The sequence below is a fragment of the Musa acuminata genome, chromosome BXJ2-10 (genome assembly GCF_036884655.1).
Source record: "Musa acuminata AAA Group cultivar baxijiao chromosome BXJ2-10, Cavendish_Baxijiao_AAA, whole genome shotgun sequence".
Taxonomy (NCBI): Eukaryota; Viridiplantae; Streptophyta; class Magnoliopsida; order Zingiberales; family Musaceae; genus Musa; species Musa acuminata.
This window is the reverse complement of record NC_088347.1, coordinates 36,459,911-36,484,599: the sequence shown is the minus strand read 5'-3', so window position 1 is coordinate 36,484,599 and position 24,689 is coordinate 36,459,911. Positions and strand designations below refer to the sequence as shown.

Here is a 24,689-nt window from a genome sequence, read left to right as displayed (position 1 = left end):
AAAAACAATCATAGAGAAATTTATTTCAGATGTCACTTGTGGAGCCACAGAGAAATCACAAATTCTAAAGTCCCAACAAAAGTCAGTACTTTCACTGATGGACGCAATTAATTTGCATAAGCTAATTGGTGTTGCTAAGTCACAAGATTTAAGAATTTAAACAGGTAGAACATGAAAGCAGGGAGTTTCCATTTATTAGGTGAGTGTTGTGATTAGATACAGGCATCTTGTTACTGCCAGGACCTTCATTTCTTATTCTTCACTCCAAGAAGTGGCACTCTTTCCAATCTTCTGCAGAACCCTGATGACTTCTTCTGATGTAACATTTCCAGTCACAGTGATCTTGTTCAGCTCTGCGTCAAGCCTGTATGTCTCAACATCTGCACCAAACAAATTAAGAATGAGCGGCTGCAAGCTTTGGCAACAGAAGAACACAGCAAATAAATTTATAGTAAAAGAACATGAGCTGATTAATCTTCTTCTCTCTTACTTTGATCAAAGCTAAAACATTTTTTAGTTCATGTGCTGTGTCAATGATTAGATATGAGAAAGATTAGGTGTTTGTAGCAGGAACTTGATTTAGATGAGGCAAACATTACCCTCAATTTTCTTGATGGCCTTCTTGATTGCTTTGATGCACTCCTCACAGTGCATGCCGACCTTCAGCTCCACCAACTGATATCACATACAAGGACATCAGTCGCTTTGGGTTCATCTCAAACGAAGAGAATATAACAAGCACTAGATGAAACTAAAACAAGGAATAGTGCTGTTTAAAACAGTGAGAAAACCAGAGAGTAACATGAATTGTGCCACCAACAAGAACACACACACACACACACAGAGAAGATAAAAATAGGTTTAAGCAGGAGCGTGATACAAAAATAAATGCTTACAGCCATTGGACTTCAGTTGCAGAATGAGGAGCTGTGGTTCTTGGGAGAGGATGCAGATGGGTGTCTCCACTCCAGCTTTGGAACTTACATGGCTGACAGATTCCTTTCTTTGGAGCATGGTAATGCTGCTTTCTGTAAAGTGATCTGATTGATGTCAGCCATTTCACTTAGTAATCAAGAGAAGGAATCTGTTTGTGACAAGCTTGAACCGTTCTTTTCCTGAAGCTTTGACTTTAAGCTAGTTCAATCATTATTCCTCTTGCAGAGATTAACTTCAAGAAAATGATGCAAGTGGTTATGCCAAACCTGAAAGGTATCCACTTTATAGGGTTGTGGAAGACTGATGCCCGAGTTCTCAGCCTGTAGATCAGTAGGATCCCTCCAATATTGCTTGGACTTATTCATAATCTTCTAAAGAATATATTATTGGCATGTTAATCTATCAAGTGATATTAATGGAGACGTAATATATAAAATAACATTATTGGGAAACTTTGCCCTGTCTGAAACATTTTCTATGGCTCTTACAACCATATATCATTAACAGGCAACAAAGTATGGTGTTCCAAACAAGATTAGATAAATTCACTGTTGTTTCAGTATGGAATTATGATATACTTTTCATTGTTCTTTACTTGAACTCTAAACCTATTTTTGATACCTCTTCTTTTATCCTGCTGCTCTTGACAAGAAGCTTGCTTAGTAAAAAGGCAAAAGACATGCTACTCAGGCAACAAAACCCTAAAAATAACAGGAAAAAGTATATGCTTTTGAGTTTCAACCATTTTTTGGTGTGGAGGATTCCAATCAGCAGAAAATCTAGTGCTTATCCAATTTATGAGAATATGAAGTAAAGCACCATTGAGACATAGTTTGCAAAAAATGCTCCATTTACTAAAAGAGAACCCACACTCAACAGCATATTGCCCACGTACACGGTATACTGGTTCCCTAAAGTGACACACATTCATCCAAGAGATCAAGTCATGATGCATCAGGCTATCCCAACTAATTAATTCTACAAGTAGCTGCACAATTTAAAACACACAAAAAAAAGAAAACAAAATATTCTTTAGAAAAAAATTCACTTTATTGTTTTCAAAATTAGCAGAGTCTTAACAACCAAGGTTATCAATTCAAACAACAGCAATAGCCAAAGTTGCATGCTAGTTGTTCATCTACATATGTTTTGCTGAGCAAAACAGCAGAACCTTGAGGGTCATTTGTACCGGAATATGCACCACTGGAACTTTGAGACATTAACTTGGCATGGATTATAGCCCTTATTCATGAGTTCACATCTGATGGATATTTCGGATGGCAGCATTTATGCTTTTACAATCAAAGTCCATTATCTTCATCCAGTTCTCAAAGTCACCAATCTCCTGTGATAAAAACAGACATAAGAAAAATATCGAGAAAAATTTAACTTTTATTTCATATATATGTATTCATGAGCATATTAAAAAAAGATAGATAACATCGTTAAACAGTTTCCTCCATTTATTTTCCCAGAAAATAAATAATAAATTATCCTTCTAGTAGGAAGACAATTATGAACTTAAATAAAAACAGGACAGCAAGCTTTAGTAAATAGTGCCTTACAACTAACCAAAAAAACTTTACCAGTTTCTGGTATCAGCCAAAAATCTAGAATGTTAAGGAGCTGATTTAGTGTCCCAAAGATGAACAGTCTTCTGAACGATGCTTCAGATTGATATTAAAAGTTGTTATTTTATTACTCATGAAAACAACACTAGATTCTTCATGAAGCAAAATGGTTAATAGTCTCAATCCATTTCACCTTACCTGCAGTAAAGAAGCTAGAGAACAACAAAGTCTACCACTGAAGAATCAGCCACTGAAAACCACCTAATTCAAATATTTTATCATTTTCCTGGATCCTCACAAAGGTCCCCAGAAATCAATTATAACTCTAGTGCATATGGACATCAGTTGGTCAAGCATACATCACTCGTACCCTAGAGCCTGAGATAAATAGCAGATCAAGGACTTCTTCTGAGTAGATTTAGTCAAATTTAGATATAACAGTGACTAACAAGGTCTAAAGATTCTGAGAATCACCATTGCCAATGTATATGATAACATAATGAAATATTTTACAGAGCATTTTTAATGGAACAAACCTTTATAACAGTGTTCAGTGCATGGGAAGCAGCAAGCCACTGGTCTGTTTGCTTCTTGTAGCGCATGATAGTACTAGCTAAAGCACGAATTTCAAGTTCAACTCTCTTCTCATTTATAAATGACTCTTCAACTCCTCCATTAACAGTGTCAACCAGAAGCTCAGAAACCCGCATGGCGGTTCTGAGAGCATTCTTCTTTGCTTTATCTGTGAGACAAAGGCACAGTATGATTAAGATATACCAAGCTCTCCACTTGATTTACTAAACAGTGAACTTGTATCACTAGCTGCAGTATTTTATGTCTTGCATATAAAAGCAGGTGCAGCATCATATATAGAGTCATTCTAAAATACATAATTAAGTTATCTAATCTCAGTATCCTTTATAACTCACTGAATGCTGAGTTATGTGCAAGATTCAGCTCATGGGCAAGCAGTGCTCACTAGGCCTTTCAGGCTTTGCATCAAATTTCAGACAGCACTCTTATAAATTCACGCCAATAGAACTGTTATATCTGATCAACCACAAGTATTGCTCCACGAAACTGAAACGTCAAGCCTTGTTGATCCATCAAATGTACAGACCTCATGCAGTCAATAAGTTACATTGAAGAATCATTCTAATGAGAGACATACAAGACTTACATTGATGTTTTTCTTATGAAGCTAATAATCAACTGTTCTCATTATATGGGCTACCATATCATTCTCGAAAGCTTGCAAAACCCTTTCTTATGAATTAGAACCAGGTTAACTAAATGCTTGTAAAAATATTTGATTACCTGGGATAAGATAAGAGCCGGCATAAGAATCTAAACTCGCATCAAGCAAGCTCTTACGGTATTCAAGTCACATAATAATTACATGATTAATCACTTCAAACCCAACATAAAATTACCATAAATATTATTAATTGTTTTGTCTTTTGAAACTTTTGTAGAGGTCAACACTCACTATCAATAACAACAGAAGACATTTCACAATTTACTCCTTTTCTTTCAACTTTCAACATGAGACCTATACAGCGATGACCAACAACCAATTAAATGTAACTCATGACAAGAGATCATCAAATAAGCAAGTACATGGACCAAGTCACATAATAATTACATGATTAATCACTTCAAACCCAACATAAAATTACCATAAATATTATTAATTGTTTTGTCTTTTGAAACTTTTGTAGAGGTCAACACTCACTATCAATAACAACAGAAGACATTTCACAATTTACTCCTTTTCTTTCAACTTTCAACATGAGACCTATACAGCGATGACCAACAACCAATTAAATGTAACTCATGACAAGAGATCATCAAATAAGCAAGTACATGGACCAAGTCACATAATAATTACATGATTAATCACTTCAAACCCAACATAAAATTACCATAAATATTATTAATTGTTTTGTCTTTTGAAACTTTTGTAGAGGTCAACACTCACTATCAATAACAACAGAAGACATTTCACAATTTACTCCTTTTCTTTCAACTTTCAACATGAGACCTATACAGCGATGACCAACAACCAATTAAATGTAACTCATGACAAGAGATCATCAAATAAGCAAGTACATGGACCAAGGTACTGGAGATTCTGAATTGGTGGAGATGCTGGAGATATACCTGTTTGCTCTCTGGTCCAAATGGACCTCTGTTGGTGTTCTTGGACGATTTGGAGAAGCGACGACTCCAAGCTCCCCATCTGCGCCTTCGCTCCCTCCATTCCTCCCTAAAATCTAAATCAAGAGAAAAATCTATCGGGTAACAAGGATCACATGGCACATCTAAAAACTAAAGGGAAAAAGCAACGAAGGAATCTACCAAAGCGACTAAGCGGCGGCGTGCAGGGCGGGCGCCGTCGAAGAGGCGATCGATGCTAGCGGCGGTGCCGGAGGGGATCAAATGGCAAATGAAGGGCAGCGGATTTAAAGGAACTTGATAGTACCCATTAACTCTTACCCATTCGTACCTAGTCGTTTGATCGAATGTCACATCATGTGGGCCCCACATCATTCCTCCAACAACAGCACAGGTAGCCAAAGACGACGTGCAAATATGCAAAACAACTGCAAACAACCATGGGACCCACAGACGACCTCTTGTGGAGCCAGGGATCGTTCCAGTCACCAAGTAGGTAAGTGAAGGGTAGAATAAATGACGTGTCATTTAGAAGATTTATAGTTTTAAATCAAATTATTAATAATTGCATGCTCTTCAAGAACATGTATTATTAGTCTTCAAGAACAAAAAATCAATAATTTTTAGTCCCTAACACAAAAAAGAATTAGCATTTCAAGAAAATATTTTTCGCACTATAAAGAAAACACCATTAGCTTCAATGCTATATATATATATATATATATATATATATATATATATATATATATATATATCATATTTGCTTTTCCCAAACTATTCTGAGTGAAGAGGACATCAACCCCCAAAACCAAAAACAAAATAGTCCACCATGCTCTTCTTGTTCCCTTTGCTGCTTCCAGCCACTCTTTCATAAAGAACATGAAACACATGATTTCATTCTCACTTGGCAGTCACTTCCCAGCCTTCATCATCTCCTTCACCAGTTCGGTTGCTGGCTGTTGCAATGCCACAGCTCCAAATTGCTCACCACAGTACTTCTTGTACACAACCTTCAGCTTACCCTCGGGAGCAACCGCATGGGAGTTCACTAAAGTCTGTGTGCAGTCCCTGCAGCAGCATCCAATGCGCGTGCGTATCAGTCAGCATACGATGATATTATACTACCACTGAATCATGAAGGGAGCAAGACATACAGTAATTGTCGCTCCGTGAAGCCTGTGTGGCGTTTTAGTGTTTCGGTCCACAGAGGAGTCTTCTTCAGAGTGCAGCGGGCTGCGTACACCGAAGCAGCTGCAACCATGGACGGGGAGTGCAGTGCCATCGAGTACTCCACCAGAGCCAACTCGGCAAAGAAGAACACCATACGTTCCATCTGCAGTTTTAGCCACAGATGAGAAGCATGCACATCAACACACATCGAGAATCGTATCCAGCTCTCACCTCCTCGTCACGATGGCACGATGCAGCAGCCTTCAAGAATCTCACGAGAAACACGTACGGCGTCGGCACCGTCAAGTTCCATTCGAGCCTGTCCAGGATCGCTTTCTCCATCCCAAGGATCTGCTCTCTGGTGTACGCCCGATCTGAGATGCATATGAAGTCATTCACCTGCAACCAGAGATCCCCCCGTCCCTGTTCAGCTCAACGACACCGACGAAGCTTGTTGCGGGCGTGCTCTCTTTACTTACCTCCGGTGCCCAAATCTCCTCGTACTTGCTGGCAATGAGCATGGCAGACACCCCCACGAGCTGCAACTCTATCCTCAGAACAGTCTCCATGGAAAGGTACCGATCGATGATGTGGAAGGTTAAGTAGAGAGTCTCAGGCGTCAGCTCGAACTTGTGGTGCACTTCGATCAACCAGTCGGCAAGAATAGCTCTCATCTTGGCGTTGATCTCCACCTGGGCGCCCATGTAGTCGTGAGGCCTGCTTGATTGCTGCATCAACAATCGATGTCATCACAATGAGAAAGGGAGCTGCTGACAAGGTTTTGACCTCGACGATGAAGTACGTACCTCGGCGGATTTGTAGAACGTGTAGATGTCCTCGACGTAATCCACGACGGCCAACTGGTCCTCCGTATCGGCCGCGTCGATGTCGATCATCAAGTCCTTCGGCTTGTCAGTGAGCAGTCCACAGGCAGCCTTGAATGAGACAAACATGCAGATTACAACCAGTGCAAGTATCTACCGAGTAAAGAGATGCTTGGATTGGTCGTATACCTTGCTTCGAGCCGTGAGCACAGATGTGAGTGCAGTAATCTTCTTCCTGGAAGATCTGCTGCAGGATGCTTGCTTAGATTCCTCGTTCTTATCGGGGCTTATCACGATAATCTTCTCCTCCTTGGTGATCTTCTCCTTCTTGCTTTTGATTACAGCCTTCTTCGGTGGTTTTGCTCCACCTCTGCCTGCTGCTGCATCAGGTTGAGTAGCTACAGGTTTCTGCAATTGTGATGATGCAGATGGATCAAACACAAGACATAGAAAGAAGAGACTAGTGCTGAGGAGACACCTTATTGGCAGCAGTAGCTGCTGCTTCTGCAGCTTGTGCTTTCGCAAGAAGTTGAGCGCCAAATCTTCTGTAAGAAGATCACAGATGTAAGAGATTCTCGCGACAAGAATTGCATCCATCAAGAGTGTGTTCACTGGATTTACCTAGTAATGGGACGATTGATTTGGGGTTCCTGCTTCCTGATCACATGAAGATGTGGTAGAGTGGCATCAGAAGATTGAACCAAATGACTGTTACGTGAATCTTAGAAGGAAAGGAGGAGGAGGACAGCTGCTCGTACCCTTCCACCGCCCGGACGTTGACCAGATTACCGATGTCTCCAAGGGCTCGGCGATTCTTCCCATCCGCAGCCGCGTTAGCTTTTTGCTTGCCTGCTGGCACAGCCCCACCTAGTGTTGGCATCACAAGTAGAAAAGGTATTAAGGTAACGACTTTGAATCCTTGTATACGTGCTCGAGAAAATGGCCACAAAGCAGAGGAGTTAACCCAAGAAAGAAGCAGCAAGAACAGAAGTAAATTTCAGATCAAGGGGGAAACATACTCTTGGAACTGAAAGCCTCATCCTCACAGATAAAGGGCAAGAAGATGAGAAGAATAAATCACCAGAAATCAGCAAAAAATTTCCTCTTTGGAGTTCGGAGCTTCTAAAGGTATGCCATCAAGCACATATGAGAAGAAATTCCCTCTCAAATAGAGGAAAGAAATCGGCATCAGAGAGGAAAATCGATAAAGACTGGTCCTGATCGAACAAGAGCGATATCAGTCGAACAGAAACCGAAGAACGATCAGAAGAAAGTAGACAAAAAGATGCAGCCCAAATTGAGGAAGAAATCCACATCAGAGGGAAGACTCGTTCAAAGATTGATCCTGATCCAACAGGACTGATCTCAATGGGTGCGAAAAGAGACTTTTATTGGGTACTATGATCATCATCAGACCATAAAAGATGCTTCTTTTATACCCTGTCCTTGTGGAGAAACCAAACAAGGACGGGAGAAGAAAGAAGATTAAAATCCGATCGAGAACAGAGGGTTTCTTGATACCCTGTCCTTGTGGAGAAACCGTTACCTCTCTGTTGCTGCGAGACGATGGCCTGACTCCTGGACGCCATGTCTTCTCCCCCTTCGTCGCCGCTTCCTTCTTCTTGGCTCTGGCGAAAGAGAGTCGAGAACAGGGATGATAGGAACGATTGGAGGCGAGCCGCCTTCGACTCCCCGTTCCCTTGCGCTGTCGGATTGGCCGCCACTCTCACTCTCTCTCCCCTTCCCTCCGCTCCTCTTCGCTCTTCCTTCGGTTTCGTGGGGTTTAAAGGGGGACGAAATGAGGTCAAAAGGGGGAGGGTAAATTCGAACGGTCGGATGTTTTCGAACTCGCAACGGTCCGATCCTCGAGATCCTACGGCTGAGGACACGCGCCGCCCCCTAAAAGTGGAGTGTGAGAAGTTTGGGTTTAAAGAATTAGCATTGTAATAACCAAATTTCCATGTGTATTTTAGATGAAGAATTAATCCCTAGCGCTCATATAAAAAAAGGTAAAATGAATTAATTACTTAAATTACAATTTCTATTTAAAAATATATTTAACAATAAAGTTTTTTTTTTTGTGATTTTCATTCAATTTTTTAGCTTTTTTGAAAATTAAGAGTTTTCGTTAATTTCACTATTGAATTTGACAGTGTTCTATCTATCTTTCAATTTATCCATATGTTCTTTATACACCTTAATATACTTGATTTTATAAAAAAATAATCCTCATAGTAATTTTAAAGATGGAAGAGAAGAAAGAAGAAGATATCATAATTGTGTTATATTCAACACATAGTTATCAAATTCACATGGAATGGACTGATTAGATCGGAAAAAACTAAAATCTTTATTTGTCATCATATGTACTTGAATTTAAAAAAAAAATATTTAACTCATTTTTATTATCAAGATGAATGAGAAAAATACTCATATTTATAAGTGTCAATTTTGATCATGAAGAATTATTTGTTTTAGGAGATGAATGTATCAACATAATTTTATCCTTATGAAGCATAGACAAATTCGACAGATTTATGAATCTTAGTTTCATACTCTATAATCAACGTGGGATTAAATGATCTTATCATTTTAATCACTCTCGTGATCAGAAAAGATATTCTCCGAATTTAACCGATGGAAAAAATCCGTGACATTTCCTTCACATAGAGCATCATTATTTCCAGTGGATGCTCTGATCGATTTGATCGTAGCAACCATGCTCTGATCTGCTCTTGCAGTGACAGGACTTCAGGTTTTTTGTTACTCTTGGTTGGTCGGTCTTTGGTTGATATGTATGAACGGAACTTAGAGAATATATATGACAAGAGAATTAATTATATGTTATGACAAATATACTCCGCTGTGGTGCATCAATGCCTTCTGATGTGATAGGCGATAAGCTTGTACTTAAACATGGTTTTGCATATCTACAATGTTAGTGTGTGGCCGGTCCAACAGTTTATAGGGTCAACAACACAATCTACAATCAACGGTACTAAAAAGTACTAAAAATCTAGCCTGTATAAACCTTTGTGAAACATAATTTAACCCTTAATCAAGTTGCAGGCGCAGTTTAAAGTTCGAAATAAAAAGCTTCTAACATAAAAAATCAGAGTAGTCCATTAAAATTGTAGCATATTAGTTGTGTACATCAATATCATTACAAGGATTGCCTACCTAAGCTATCATATCTTTTTACAAAGTGCTATAACCCAGTGACGTTATTGTTCGGGCAGTCAAAATATTTGACAAATGAATATGGCCCCAAGTAGTGATCTGACGACTTCAGCAACCGTCGAGCTTCGAGTTCGGTACTCGTGTTTTTGACACAACATTACCGCGACTGTGATTCAAGCAGCATATTTGTGGCAGTATTGATGTCATTTCTAGCATGTACAAGTGCTTGTATTGCAGAATCCCTGTCGAATCCCATAGACACTAATGTCGCAACCGAAGTCTCAGATGGCTCCATGACAGGAATGCGTGGTGCAGAAGGATAACCACCCTGCAAGGCAGTGAAGAACGAGGCTGAAAGATGTACGGCAATGTGACAAATATTGAAATAAAACAACTTCATCGAAAGACTCATGAAAATAACAGAACACCCACAGTTTACTTGAGCATCTACTGAAACAAGCACAATTGCTATCCACTCTGATATAACAAGAAAATGATTTATACAAAAAAATGTCTTGCAAATTATATAATCGATATACTGGTTTGTAATGGAGTCTTTGTCCAATTTGACGGCCGTTCCCAATATGCACAGAACATTTTTCGCAATAGGCAATTATGGTACAATGTCTGATCCAGTTTTTCTTATACTCCTTATGGGATCAAGATGGTTCCTGTTCTACTGGCCATGCCAAATTCATCCACTTTCATGCACTTATTTGATGCTTCTAAATTTATTTTTCTGCCTGCTTGGTTCAGGATCTACCTTCACATCTGTTGACACCTATTGGTATTTATTTGTCAAAGTCATCTGGTTTGCAGGATAATGGACCGTAGCAGAACTTTTCACAAGTTTCTTCAACATGATCTACCATCGAATTACTCTCTTAATAAAGTCACTGCTCTCCCCACAATTTGTTTATCATGCATCATTAACATCCAAATGTATTATAATGAAATCTACTCAGAAATGATTAGTAAAAATTGAAGCAAAAGGCCAAAAATAAATTCTATTAGATCTTCTAACTTTTATGATACAGAAAATTGAAGGTCTAGAAACTTGATAAATGCTCAGGTTAGATCCATAGCTTTTTTCCAAAAAAGGAAATGAAATATATTACTTCAAAATTCTACAAGATAAGCTAGACTCCTCAGAGAACAAAATTGTGGTGCTTGGTTAGATCCATAGTTTTAATTATGGAGAAAAAAACTGTAATGCCTTTGATATTGGCCCTGCTTATACATTTGTGACAACCAAATGAGGAAACCAAGAATAGGACCTATCTTGTGAACATATTTCCATTTTTTTGTTTTAGGAACCTTTAACTATATTTCTGAATATTTTAAAGTAAAAAGAAAATTGCATTTGAAAATTCAAAGTCAAAGAAAGAACCCACCCACAATATTCCTATCTCGAGAACATGACCTCCCTCTGACCCTCTTCTGATTTCCATCAGACACTGAATTTCCACTTCCAAGCTTGTTTCAATTTCCATAAAGAAGAGTTAAAAAAAGACAAAAAAAAAAGTGTTTCTCTTCTATATTCAAGAAAAAGTAAACATTGTGTGACATGTCCCTGTCTTGCACAAGCCTATCATATTTTTCTTATTATTTGATTTTGCTATCAGAAATCATGTGCTCATAGCTCAAACATGGTTTACTTCTCTATCTTGAAGCTGTATTCTGATAGCTATTTGGCCGAGTTTAAGTTTTAAAATTAACTTTTCTATATAAGATCTTGCTGATTTCCAGTTCATCTAGTCTATTTCCGCATTTATGGAATTTGAGAGAAGATATTATCCGGTCATAATAATATAAGCAGTGAAATACATTATAGATGAAGATATTATCAGGCTTCAATTACTATCATACATAATCTACAAGCTCCATGCTGAATGGCATGCGAATCACTATAAAAAGAAAAACTCCAGACTTGGGTGATGGCGGACAGATTACAAGTTTTAGCATGGAAGAATGAATATATGAGAAGAACAGCTATACATCAATTATAATAAATAAAACATTTAGCCATGAAAGCATACAGATTTACCTCCATCTGATCAGGATATGCATGTACATTTCCTACAATGTTCCCATTTGATGATGTTGGTGATGAACTACTTGAGGGCCAAGATAACCGTGAAAATACTGACAAAAGTGCATCTGGAAACTGCACAATTTAAAAAGTTCAGCTATCAAAAGATACATTTTGGAAAGAAAAATCACGCACAAAAAATTATTGGCATATAAATCATGGTTATGTCAAAAATAATATAAAATAATAATCTGTAACACTATAATTTAAAGCAAAATTTTGAATAAAATGCTAAATCACAAAAAAATACAACTATGCATATCATCGACCCATTGAATTAGTTGAATGCTTTTCACTAGTTGGGCTATCTATCAGAAACCATCTTCATGGCTAAGGAGGATAATATTTTCCTCCAAGGTGCAAGGTCAACATTGCATGTCACAAATCCAAATTCAAAAATGATAAATAAATGAGAGAAGCTCGAATATTAAGATCACAAAATTTTCTTTCTGAACTTCTACCTTGATAAACTTTAACCACTATAAATTTGCCACCTCTGGGAGAGCTAAGCAAATAAACAATGTCGATGAATTCAGAATAATTGTCTCTCACTTCTTAGCTATATTTTGGCATTGCTGGAACAGTGTAAAAACATTTCAAAGGTTTCAGAAGAGTAGACTGAACCAATACAATTCTATACTCTTCTAGTTATCTGTAAAGTGTATATAAGTCTGGAAGGAAAAATACAAAACTTATAAACTTATATTGACTGAATAATTTGCTTACATCTGCTTGGTCTATTTCTAAATTACATATTTAATCTATGTGTTGTTATATTCCAGTTTCTTTTTTGCTCTTGTCAAGTCAGACACCACACAATTGCAACAATCCTCACATCTGCATACATGAAATACTAGTCATTCGATGATGACTTTGGTTCTTATTTCTAAGAATTCCTATACACTAAATTTTACATTACAAAAGTATTACCAGATATTAATCATTGCATCAGACTTGTTATTATATTGTATTTCATCTAGTGTAGCCCATAGATAGTATCACATAGTTAGATATTAAAGGAGATTTAAGAATTGAGACAAAACCAGTGTCTTGTGTTGTTTGAAAAAAATGAATATAATTTCTAAAATCTCAGTTCAACTTGCGTAATAGTTAGTATATGGTAAAAATAAGATCAAAACACTAACAGTAATGTATAATACAAAATCAAATGCAACAAAAGAAAGCAAAAAAATATTAGATGGTGAAAAAAGAGAACATATTATGAGGAAAAGAAAACAATTGAAGGATGGAGAATAGGTGAGAAATTTGAGTTAATATAATTCCAAAAGCTTCTTCATCAATCTGAGGACTTTTTGATTTGGCCATATACACCTATTAAACCTATTAAGAGTTGTTTAATTATTGTCCAATTCTTAAACAACAAAAATAGTTATATCAAAGTAAATACATATTAATTGCATTTAAATAAAATTTCATATTAACGACATATACACCGTCCCACTATAAATAAAATTTCCTTGGGAAGAATACACTAACATGCATATTAACTGCAAGTAACAGCTTTACAAAAATGACACTAATAAAATGATAAAATAACTGAAAAATTTTGTGGCATGAACCTTTATTTTGCGGATGCCAAATGCATTAAGACGGTATAAAGACCCAGCAAGCAAACCACATAAACCAGGTATTAGAGACCGTTTCCAGGATGAGAAAAGAAGCTGAAGATAAATATTAGAAAACCAGATGAGATTTTCTGACATCATATGTAAAACTGAATCTTCTACATAATAGATGAGTTTCAATATTAAGTTTCACCTGAAGGCCAGCTAAATATATAAATGATTTGTCAGTGAAATTTATCCCAAATATACGGAACCGCGATGAGACTGGAATATCAAAGTAAAAGGGCATAAAAGCAGCAAATATAAGACCATATGGTCCAGAAGCAAGGTTACTCAACGGATCTGCAAAAAAGTTGATATAAGCTCCCTACTCAAGATAACATAATCATAAAAAAAGCAGCAGCATAAAATAAAAAGTAATATCTACCCATCAAATAATCTAAAAATGAGAATGACAACACTTGGCCAATAAGGTTTCAGAGTCAGCTGCACTTTGTCAGACACTATCATGACTGGTCACCAGCAAAGAACTATTTATGGAGAACATGCCTCAACCAAAACAAATAAAGATATTTAGTTTGATGTAGTTTACAGGCAAGAAAATTGTAGGAAATGAATCCATAAAAAATTCAAAGAAACAAAATCTGGGTAAAAAATCTGATGCTGGATTTTGTTATCAGATAATCATTTACGCGTTAACTTCCTTTAAATAATCAAAGAATTTCACTTCCTACATGTTGTAGCTGATGCTTTTTCTGATCCCTTTTGCTGAATGAGCACCACTTTAGTAAGAAAGGGGAAAGAGATCAGGTCGTTCCACTAACTAGATAACTTTTCTTTCGATAGTCACTTTAGAGAAAACTAATAGCTGGAATGATTTCAAAAAAAGGGTGGCCTATGGTCCTGGGAATAATATCAAGAAGATACATTAGCACTCCAGCTTGATGTAGTAAGCCCTCCGTTCAAATTTCTAGAATCTTATGCAAATAAATTTCAAGGTGGAAAGATGTGATAGGGGTGTGAATAAATGATCATATTTTAAAAAAAGAAAGATATATCCATTACATTAAATGGTGTACATGACGCTCACATGTGAACTCAAACTTGAGACCTATCACTTGTACAACAATGCACTAACCAATCCAGATGTCTCAATAGAGATTGTGTAAATGATCATTATTGTTCTTTGAAGATGTAACACTCTAGACCAAGGTTTTAATTACTGGTCAGAAAACTATTGGATATGTATGGTATCAAGTGTTGGTATATCATTATACCAAGTATTTAATTACTAGTCGGAAAACTACTGGTATGGTGTTATTATACCAATCAGTATCCCAACCTATACAGTCCAATAACATTAAATAAAATAATTTAAAAAAATGCATAAGTATTGGTAACAAAATATACATTTCGACACCGGTCCGACCTGTAACTGAAGCCTTGCTCTAAATATTAATATGTGCATCATTTGTAATCTCACATATCCATCCAATCATCATTTCCTTTTACTCGATACTAAGTAGGAAATAAGAACTTAAGTTTGGTTTCTTATTTCTTAATAAATTTAAGTCTTATTCCGAAAAAACAGCTACAAAGCATCCACATCAGGCAGCCAAATCAGGGAATAATTATGGCAGGTAGCTTAATAGAGAAACTAACATTGAAAAAATTCTTGGATATTTGACCCGTTAGAGGATGATATTAATTAAGCACCTATACATGAGGTGATTAGGAACCTCACAGATGATGCAAAGGAATTAGGTGCAAAAAAAGTCAGCCAAACACCTTTCATGCTTTTTCTAGATTGTATGACGAGGTGATGTCTCAATCAAATAAAGAATAAAAAGAACAATAAAATAAAGGGTGTTGTTTAGTCCAAGTGTAAATTGCTTCTGAGAGTGGCTGTTCCATCAAACAGGAAAACATTTAGTCAAAGTATTAGAACCTATCAATTTCAGAAAAAAACATAAAAAAGGTGTCAAAGAAAAAAAAACACCTTTCATAGATTGTATGGCAATGTCATGTCTCAGTCCAATAAAGAATAAAACGAACACTAAAATAAAGTGTGTGGTTTAGTCTGAAGTGTAAATTGCTTCTGAAAGTGGCTGTTCTAGCAACCGGGAAAATATTTAATCAAAGTATTAGAACCTAACAATTTCAGAAGATAACATAAAAAAAGGTGTCAAAGAAAGAAAAAAAGCTAACAAAAAAAGTAGACATAGCAAAAAGAAGAATGTCAAAATAAGATACTATTTTTGCAAGTTGAAACTACTGCCCTTCAAACAAGTAATACATGCTAAACCAAAGTGATTTGCTGATAGTGCATACCTTTGAGGTACGCCAAAGCTAGAATCTCCAGTAATAATGACAATATGACAGAGAATAATATGAAGATCTGCATATCAAACATCAGCAGCAGCACAACAAAGTCAGAAGAAGAATGATAGACTTTGCAGTAAACACATACACTTTGTAAAGTAAATTAATTCACTTTGATGAAAGCTTCAAGTGGAAGATGAAGATGGAGTTGTGGATATTTCTGTACAATCATTAGTTCATAAGCAACACACTTACTGTATGTTTATTTGAGCCTATCTGCCTCTCGAAGACCCTAAAGTAATATAGCAGATAGAGACCAAAAATCATCTCAGGTGTTGATGAGAAAGAGAAGATGGAGGCAAGAAACTTCCATAGTTGGAACTTTTGAAATATGTCCTGCCATAACACATGCAGAAGAAACTGAATAAGCTTCGAGAATAGAGTCCCCAAGATTGCTAATAAATAATTACATTTACCTTTGAGGATTACAATTGGAAAGTATACGGACATAAAATTTAAGAGCCAATATACTAATGTAAATGGCCAATGCATTTCGACTTAATACAAGAAAGTTAAGAAAAAGAAAGAGCAGACAGGTGATATTCATCCTTCCTTTCTGAATCTCAAAATTTGTCCATTTTCCCCAGGATAATCACCACGTTCCCTGAAAGACCATATAGTTGTCGGTATCACTCAAAGTAAGACCAGAATGAATAACCCAAACTCATCCACCCTCCAAACACCACTCGGAAACTCACATAGAGACCCAAGTCGACAGATTTAGTTCAATAATGTGCCTCTGTCTTACATAAGGTAAAAACTAATTACTAAAAAGCAGGTAAAAATATACATACAGGAAAAATAATGAATAGGTAGTCATTCATCTAACAGATGAATGCATAAATTACAAGACCCTAACGATCCAGGTAAATAACAAGAAGTAAAATGAAACTATCTTAACAATATCTAAATTGGCTGTCCAATTTACCAGATCGATCAACTCTAATATAGAGATGAAATTTCCACCAACAGAATAACCATTCATATAACAGAGAGGAGGCAAAGATGAGATCTGAGGAAAAAGGCAAAACCTGATACGACAATCCAAGCTTGAGAGAGCGGCCTTGGAGTCCCAACAGAACCGTGAGGAAACCGCTCGCGAAAACGAAGGTCTTCGTCACCGGAGCATTATCTACAAGAGATGGATCAGAAGAGAACGGAAACGAGATCGAAACGAGAAGAAAGACGATGTTCGGAGAGAACGAGGGAAGGGGAAATCCGCTTACGAAAACCAGACGGCCCGCCGTTCATCTTCCCGGCGGCGACGACGACGGAATCAAGAAAGACGGGGCTTCCCTTCCACCTGTTTCTCGTTCCTCCTTTGGGAAGGAAAGAAACGTTATAATGCACCACAACGGATTATAACTGGCGTGATATATCAGAAATCATTATATCGGTTGTTATTTAATTCCATTCCAAATGTTATGTTAACGAAGGCCGTTTGCAATATTATGAATATGATAAGGGTGTATCAGAAATTTGACATTGTGTAACCTTACAGTGACTTGGTTCAAATGTGACACTGTCAACGATCAAACCAGCTGGCCCGTTACAATGCATAGATTATAACGGGTCTAGCCTATCTGAAATCGATATATCGGCTGTTATTTACTCCGAATTCTTGCAAAAAAAAAGAACTGTTTCTGATATTTTTGAACATGTAGGGGCATAACTGAAATTTTACATGATGCCAGTTATATGAAAAGGTCAACGATCAACCTGACTTCGGCCCATTTCAAATTGGAGATGGGCTCACCGTCTCTTGGCGAATCAATCGGCCCAACCTGACAGGCTTCAAGGAGTACGACAGACTGAGGTAGAGGCGGGCAAAACGTTCCTTCTTTTTCTTGATCTTTCTCCGTTTATTTCCACAGGTCTCGTCGATCCCGCAGACAAAAGCATGGAGCACGATGGAGGACTGCTGTTCCCCATGATCCACATGAGAGGGAGCCTGGTAAGGACGAACTGCTACGCCTCTTCAATCATCAAGATCACGATCCTTATGAACCAATCGATCCTTTCGCCTTCTGTGTCATCCTTTTTTCTCGTTGCTTTTGACACTGGCATTCTCCTAATGAACCGATTTAGGGTTAATTTGTTGATGTAAAGTTTAGTATGGTGCTCTATAGCTGCTTTTAGGATGGGGTGTGGTAAGGTAACAGGATCCTTCTTTGGCTTTGTTGAGGTTTCATTCTTTGTGGTATGTGCTGTATTCGTGTTATCAGGTGGTAGGTAGCCTTACTAATAAATTTACTGTACATAGCAGACAACATGCCTATTAGCTCTCTTAAAGAAGGAATGTGAACCCAAACACAGATATGACAATTTACATGGGGATATAAGTCTCCTAGAAGCACAAAGAGATGCACATTGTAGGTGGAATATAGCTTCTTCTTGTCTATAAGATAACCCTTGGAAACCCATGAAGTGATCAAGAGACTGATGTATGATCGATCCTTCCTATAAACTGCCCCTCTGGAAGAACATTCTCTACTTGAATCTTGTTCTTAGTATGTGCTAATGATACACAAAACAATCTGAATAGCCTCTCTTAAGTTGATTACTAACTTTCGAGTATTGTCATGGAACTTGAGCTTTTCTTTTCTGAAGATAATTCAATAAGTGGAAAGCCTGAAATGAGGACAAGAAAGCTGGACAAAATGATGAATGATTCACCTGGAACTGCAAAACCATGTGCAATGTAAATCTTCAGTTGGTGAAGCTAGAGTCTGTTCTTACACTAAGATGTTATTCGTATATCTTAAACTGAAATGGAAAAGGGCTTATGGGTTATAATCATTTAAGTTAATTCTGTAGGTCTTAAGGACTTCTGCTCCATTCTATAAACTTGGTTAATAATGAACAAATGTATCAGAGTATGTAGCTCAAGTACTTCACAGATCTAGTGTACAATGTAGACCTACCGATAACATATTTTCTTAATATTATACTATTTTGAGAATTTGAATTTATTTACTAGGTTTTATGTTTTGTCTCAGCTTTAACTTTTTGTTTTTTATTATAACAAGATATTTTTTGGTTGTAAGAAATTTCAGAAAATTAAGTTTTGGTTTGCTATTCCAGTTTTCTGAGCATTTTTAATATAATTTGCTAGTCTATATCTGGAAAACAAGGAGCCAAAAATAATTTATTATCTCTAGGCACCATCTAGAATCAGTCATGAGCGGATGCAGTAACACTAATATAAGGCAACCTGAGAATGTATAATAAATAAGAAATCTAAGAATTCAATAAGCCCGGTTTTTTTGTTGTTTAGGAAGATGGAATAGATCAGGTTCTGTAAAACTGTTCCATGTGAGGAAGACAAGAGGGCATCCAAGTTTTATACACTGTGACAACATCACAAAGTACAGGATAATGATCAATGTGTTTCACTAAAAAGACAAAATATCAAATTATCATATTAATATGACAAGCATCATCATTAACAGTTGAGGACAACTTCACACATGTGCATAATGCAATATCCATCAAATTAACACTATTCCATTACACTAATTTAGTAAAATATGCATTCATTTAAACATCATGCTACTACAAATTTTTACCTGTCTTGGTATGCTATTAGGGATAGCCATGTGATTTGTATTTACCTGTCTCTTAGGGATGACTATTTGGGAAGCCAAATAGGAGTGAGGAGCAATATAAATGGCTGAAAGGTGGGACTGTGTGTGGCAAATATGAGAGGAAAAATAATTAAGATGAAGGATTTAAGATAGGAGCAACTGAGATGAAAATTCTGAAAGGAATGGCTAGTGCCTAGTAGCAGATGAGATGGCAAGCAGAACTTCAAGAGATGAAGAGATCAGAGTCTTGACATAACGTGATGATGACAGGGCATTAGCATAAAGATGGTAAAGAGCCAAGCGAGATGTTAGAGATGGCAAACAGAATGGCAAGAGATGAAGAGAGCACAATCATGACATAACATGAGATGATAATAGGGCATTAGCACTAAAGATGGTAAAGAGCCAAGTGAGATGTTAGAGTTATGATCTTTTGCAACTCGTCCTTACCTGCTTTTATGGTGATAATAAGCCACATGCTAAATCTAGGGTAAGTTTGATCAGAAAAATTGATCTTTATTTGTGATCCTTTGGATCCAAAGTAGGATTTTCGATCCCACGCAATCCTAAGATTCAGATCTAGATCTTATCACAATTTCACCAATTTCATATCCTACAATGTATTAGATGGTGTTGGTTGGTTCAGGTTTGTTGGATCCTAACATAGGAATCAAGATTTTGACACATAAATTTAATATAATTCATTCATACATGAATGTATGCATTGGCCTACAAAAATATGAATGATTGTGTATCGGCATATAATGACCCGATCAGGCATCACTCGAGTGCCTTGAGCCTTGCCCACCACCTAGGTGGTAATCAAGATGATCAAGTGACCATGTAACAATACCAGAACAGTAGTATGTTATATTAAATGACTACTGTCCATTGAACAATGTTGTGTATGGACAGGAACAATGGTTGATACCAACTTTCTCATTGGATGTAGTGATTGAAGGATTAAATAAAAGTAATTGTTGGCAATGGACTTGGTATCATCATAGTGCATCATGGCATTTTTCTTTGTGCAGGCTGTGCAATGATGCAGCAGGTTGCTGTTATCCTAATCGCCTCAGAATTAACTCATCAATTTCTATTCTGGGGATGTGAACTATCTTGTGCCAGTCTTCTCCGGTTCTCTCTTGACAACGCTCTTTCAACAATGGACATTCTTTGATGCATAATTCTTGCAGTTCAATGGGTAGGCCTGCCTCTGGCAAGTACTGGACTTGTTGGCAATTGACTATGGTCAGAGTTGTCAGTGAAGAGAGTTCTTGAATCCTGGCAGGCAATAGTTGGAGGTTGATGCAATCAGATATCCCAATAAACTTAAGTGTGATAGGAAGTCCTTCCTCCGGAAAATAATACAGGTCAGGGCAATCTTTGATCCTCAGATGTTGAAGATATGAGAGGTGCTTAAGCTCTTCAAGTAGCTTTTTAACCAGTTTGGAGCATGAACTTATCCTAAGATCTTCAAGTGAGCTGGGAAGCAGGGCTCTATCATCTTCCCGAGTCCCAAGTTTGGGGCAGTTGTAAATGTGTAGGCTCTTTAGTGAAACAAGGCTTCTGAAACCTTCTGTAGGGAGTTTGGCAAGCTCTTGGCAACCAGTGATTGTCAACTGCTCGAGAGCCCTCAGTTGCTGCTCAAGAAGGCCTTGCTGCAATGATGCCAGGTTCACACATTCATTAATTTGCAGGACAGAGAGTCTCGGCAAGTGCAATGAGTCCGAATTCTGCAATCCTGGAAGAAAATTAATCCCTATGTCTGAAATCTTGAGCCTTGTTATTGTTCGAGGGAGACTAGGCAGCTCTCTTAGCTTTGGACAATCCACAATTTCAACTTCGGTAAGGCAAGGGAACAACGAAACATAATCTGAGCAAATCCATTCCACAAGATCAGGCATATCATCAAGTAATAGTTCAACCAATGATGGGAACCCTTGGATATCAGTGATACCTGAAAACTCTTCACTGATTCTTATCAATCCATGCACTCCGCTGATATCCAGATATCTAAGCAGGGGCAACTGTCCAAGAGGTGGAAGAACTATGCATCTTCTGCAATTGGACATGTGAATGGTCTGTAAGTAGCAGAATGATGGATGACCTAGCCAACTTGGAAACTTGGTACCCGCATAGCCCATGATTGTAAGCTCCTTCAGATCATGGTGTGGTTGAAGGGCTTCAAGTACTTCCTCGTGGAGATTTTCACCTTCACAGTTGACATTTCTCTCATCTGACCACTCAAGGCTGAGAGTATGAAGGAACTCTTTGGCATATAAGTTAGCCTCACTTGCCTGTTTTCCATTGAACACGTTCTCAAGCTTTTTAATTCGTAGATTTCCTCGAAGCTCGTTCATTTCTTTCAACTCTTTTATCTTGTGTCCTCTAGCCTTGCGAACAGTGAATTTCTCTAATTCTTGGAGGCAGGTTAGGTTCCCCAATCCAGTTATTTTGGTGATCAACTTTGTAGTTGCTTCAAGATGTCGCAAATTGATCAGTCTGGTAATGCCATCAGGTATTTTAACCAGTAAATTGCAGTTTTTTAAGTTCAGTACTTGCAGATTATAGAGTTTACCAATTGACTGAGGTAGTGTTTTGATGTCAGTACCGGAGAGGCCTAGGTACCGAAGCTGAATCAAGCTCCCAACAGAATTTGGCAACTCATTTATATCTCTACGATGCAAGACCAATACCCGCAAAGAACTGAGTTCTGTAAAGAGGTCATCTGGGATAGGTCCAGTCTTGGATTTGTATCCCTGAAGTAACAGAAGTGTACGTAGTCTCTTGAATTTATAGAACTCCACAAAGGAAGTTGGCACTGAATTAGCACATGAAAATGATAAATGATGAAGCTTTTTCGGGTCATTGTTTCCCAAATCTTCTTCCATCTTGTGGCATTCTCCAACGGACAGAGACTGTGCAAGCTTATGGATAGCATCATGCATCACATAGTTTCCATTATGAGACTGAAAGAAAGATCTAGTTACTAATTCATCAAAGTAACTGTTCCCTATGTCCTCCAATCGTTTGCTTCGATGTGGCTGAATGAATCCGAGTGCCATCCATATCTTAACCAGTATGCTTCGTTCAAATATATAATCTTTATGAAAGACCGAACAGAAAGCAAAACACTGCTTCAAGTGTGGAGTTAAGTGCTTGTAACTCAATCTTAGAGCTGGTAAAATGTTGTTTTTACCTGGAGTTAACTCCCAAATTTCACTTTTCAGGATGTTCTTCCAGTCTTCTTCATTAGTTTTGGAGTAGAGGAGGCTCCCAAGTGTCTTCGCTCCAAGAGGTAACCCCTCCAACTTCTGGACTATATCCCTGCCTATCTTCTCAAGATTTGGGTAAATTCTGGAGTTTCCATTAAAAAAAGCATAATTTCTGAACACTGTCCAGCATTCACTGTCTGATAGTTGTTTCAATTTGTAAGGAGATACGCCACCCATGATCCTCCCAACAGATTCATTTTGAGTTGTCACTATGATTTTGCTCCCTCTATTCCCAGATCTGAGAGCATTGCTATATGTATACCATTTATTAGGGTCCTCATTCCAAACATCATCTAGAATGAGCAAGAAACGTTTTCCTTTGAACTTTTCAACTAATTCTTCATGGAGCAAGTTTAAGTTTCTGGTGGTGCAAGAATACCCACTAGTTGTCGCCTCTAGTGTTTCTTTTGTCAGCTTCGTCTCATCAAAAATCTCAGAAACACACACCCATATTCTCAACTGAAAGTGCTCTTTTACCCTGTGATCATTGTAAACAAGCTGGGCAAGAGTAGTTTTTCCTAGCCCTCCCATGCCAACAATAGGGAGAACAGAAACATTGGGAGTTGAGCCGGCATCAGCCAGCAAAATCTTTATTATTTTTTCTTTATCTGTTTCCCTTCCAACTACGTTAATATCATCTACTAGCGAGCTAGTCTGTGGTCGCTCTGTTACCTGAAGTTGGTCTGTCCAATCTAATATTTGGAGGCCGAGACTCTCTCGTTCCCTTGCAATCTTATCAAACCTCTCTCGGATTGCTCTAATTCTATGTCGCAACTTAAACTGTAACAAACCATGCCAACAAATATTAGCAAAGCAGCTACATACCTGCATACTTTGAGCTTCTCTTTCCGTCTTCCTCTTCAAGACTTCTGCCGTGTACTTATCCAGCAATTCATCCATATCGTAAGCCACATCCTTGAGCTTTGCCAACCAGTATCTGACTGATTTATCTTTTAATTGCTTCTCCTCTGCATCCTCAAGCAAGGCTTGGATTGTTGGGAGTGTGGTTGTCATATTTTGTAGTTCTCCATGGGCACCCCAAAGTGATCTTGTCTCATCTAGAACAGTAGTAATTATCTTGTCAAAAAGTACCTGCATAAAAGCTCCTAGAACTGCTTCTCCTGCCATGGGTTGATCCTCCTGCAGCTATAGTACAATGGCACAAAAGAAGAACCATAGTGCAGGCAGCTATAGGCCTGAGTTGACTTTTCAAGTCAAGCAGATCGATTATAGCTGGATTTATTAGAAGTGAGTGAGCTTCGTGGAAGCCTTTCTGTCTTCTGACCAAGTCGGCATAGCTCTAGTGGTCTACAAACTATTCTCATTGGATCATTAAATGCATCTTTTATTAAGTTGATGTTGGCTTTGATAATGAAATGGACCAACTTTTTGTTGACCTCAAGTGTAGAAAGTTATAATCACTACTGTATGCAGCATATTTGCAGGCACAAAGGTTCATGGTAGATGACATATGGATGCTGATATGGTAGAATTGACATGGCCGACAACGTTTTCTTCGCAAGTCGACATGTTGACCTCGTCCGATTGACATGTCAGGAACATTTGGGTGACCAATCGACCACAATGGTCGGCACTTTGTGATATGGAAGACGTGTCAGTTCTAGATGGCAAGCCAGCTAACGACGTTTTACCACTCGAACCCAAACAATCAGTCAATTAATAAATCTAGCTGGCCTTCCCCGATGAACGCCACATGGAGATAGTGATTCGGTGCTAGATGACAATGGTTTCAACCGAATTTCATGCCCTCTATTATCACACTAATTGCACAATAAATAGGTGTAACGTTCCAAATGACAATGGTAAGGAAATGCTTTTATTTCCGGGGAATGAATTTATTGTACTTAGTTTCAGAACAAGGTCTTTTCAGGTTATAAATAATAT

At 37.7% G+C, this 24,689-nt stretch overlaps 5 protein-coding genes across 6 annotated transcripts; all 5 read right to left on the bottom strand.

Annotated features, from left to right (window-relative positions):
* On the bottom strand, window positions 1–1,028 carry LOC103969542 (heavy metal-associated isoprenylated plant protein 33). The gene is made up of 3 exons (XM_009383102.3): window positions 897–1,028; window positions 600–675; window positions 1–380 (listed from the first exon to the last, which is right to left on the bottom strand). The coding sequence occupies exons 1-3, from the start codon at window positions 900–902 to the stop codon at window positions 253–255; spliced, it is 210 nt and encodes a 69-aa protein (XP_009381377.1). The 5' UTR covers window positions 903–1,028; the 3' UTR covers window positions 1–252.
* A 936-nt stretch (window positions 1,029–1,964) lies between these two features.
* On the bottom strand, window positions 1,965–4,783 carry LOC135625507 (biogenesis of lysosome-related organelles complex 1 subunit 1-like). The gene is made up of 3 exons (XM_065130394.1): window positions 4,671–4,783; window positions 3,044–3,249; window positions 1,965–2,281 (listed from the first exon to the last, which is right to left on the bottom strand). The coding sequence occupies exons 1-3, from the start codon at window positions 4,768–4,770 to the stop codon at window positions 2,192–2,194; spliced, it is 396 nt and encodes a 131-aa protein (XP_064986466.1). The 5' UTR covers window positions 4,771–4,783; the 3' UTR covers window positions 1,965–2,191.
* LOC103969540 (G2/mitotic-specific cyclin S13-7) lies at window positions 1,965–8,445 on the bottom strand. 2 transcript variants are annotated; one of them, XM_065130385.1, is made up of 12 exons: window positions 8,226–8,445; window positions 7,438–7,546; window positions 7,301–7,336; window positions 7,158–7,224; window positions 6,869–7,087; window positions 6,662–6,790; window positions 6,335–6,583; window positions 6,087–6,254; window positions 5,840–6,018; window positions 4,869–5,753; window positions 4,671–4,783; window positions 1,965–2,281 (listed from the first exon to the last, which is right to left on the bottom strand). In XM_065130385.1, exons 1-10 carry the CDS (start codon window positions 8,266–8,268, stop codon window positions 5,597–5,599), a joined length of 1,356 nt encoding a protein of 451 aa, XP_064986457.1. In that variant the 5' UTR covers window positions 8,269–8,445; the 3' UTR covers window positions 1,965–2,281; window positions 4,671–4,783; window positions 4,869–5,596. The 2 variants fall into 2 exon arrangements, with proteins under 2 accessions (XP_064986457.1, XP_064986458.1); XM_065130386.1 differs by having other exon boundaries at window positions 7,158–7,221.
* A 1,339-nt stretch (window positions 8,446–9,784) lies between these two features.
* Window positions 9,785–17,296, bottom strand: LOC135625502 (rhomboid-like protein 20). Its single transcript, XM_065130387.1, has 8 exons — window positions 17,146–17,296; window positions 16,951–17,051; window positions 16,115–16,255; window positions 15,869–15,935; window positions 13,731–13,879; window positions 13,532–13,633; window positions 11,907–12,026; window positions 9,785–10,187 (listed from the first exon to the last, which is right to left on the bottom strand). The coding sequence occupies exons 1-8, from the start codon at window positions 17,168–17,170 to the stop codon at window positions 10,017–10,019; spliced, it is 876 nt and encodes a 291-aa protein (XP_064986459.1). The 5' UTR covers window positions 17,171–17,296; the 3' UTR covers window positions 9,785–10,016.
* Window positions 17,297–20,348: 3,052 nt separating this feature from the next.
* Window positions 20,349–24,180, bottom strand: LOC135625499 (disease resistance protein RGA2-like). Its single transcript, XM_065130380.1, has one exon. The coding sequence runs from the start codon at window positions 23,910–23,912 to the stop codon at window positions 20,568–20,570; it is 3,345 nt and encodes a 1,114-aa protein (XP_064986452.1). The 5' UTR covers window positions 23,913–24,180; the 3' UTR covers window positions 20,349–20,567.
* Between the last annotated feature and the right edge of the window lie 509 nt (window positions 24,181–24,689).

Bases quoted from the DNA above. Each gene is read 5' to 3' on its own strand.
- LOC135625499 (XM_065130380.1), bottom strand. From the start codon at position 23,912: ATGGCAGGAGAAGCAGTTCTAGGAGCTTTTATGCAGGTACTTTTTGAC.
- LOC103969540 (XM_065130385.1), bottom strand. From the start codon at position 8,268: ATGGCGTCCAGGAGTCAGGCCATCGTCTCGCAGCAACAGAGAG. The intron at 7,547-8,225 runs GTAACGGTTTCT...TGCCAACACTAG, and splicing joins CGTCTCGCAGCAACAGAGAG to GTGGGGCTGTGCCAGCAGGC. The intron at 6,255-6,334 runs GTAAGTAAAGAG...CTCTGGTTGCAG, and splicing joins AGGAGATTTGGGCACCGGAG to GTGAATGACTTCATATGCAT.
- LOC135625502 (XM_065130387.1), bottom strand. From the start codon at position 17,170: ATGAACGGCGGGCCGTCTGGTTTTC. The intron at 15,936-16,114 runs GTAAGTGTGTTG...TTTGATATGCAG, and splicing joins TAGGCTCAAATAAACATACA to ATCTTCATATTATTCTCTGT. The intron at 12,027-13,531 runs GTTCATGCCACA...TAAATTGTGCAG, and splicing joins TTGGCATCCGCAAAATAAAG to TTTCCAGATGCACTTTTGTC.
- LOC103969542 (XM_009383102.3), bottom strand. The intron at 381-599 runs GTAATGTTTGCC...TGTTTGGTGCAG, and splicing joins GGCCATCAAGAAAATTGAGG to ATGTTGAGACATACAGGCTT.
- LOC135625507 (XM_065130394.1), bottom strand. From the start codon at position 4,770: ATGGAGGGAGCGAAGGCGCAGATGGGGAGCTTGGAGTCGTCGCTTCTC. The intron at 3,250-4,670 runs GTATATCTCCAG...TTTGTCTCACAG, and splicing joins TTGGACCAGAGAGCAAACAG to ATAAAGCAAAGAAGAATGCT. The intron at 2,282-3,043 runs GTTTGTTCCATT...TTTTTATCACAG, and splicing joins CACTGAACACTGTTATAAAG to GAGATTGGTGACTTTGAGAA.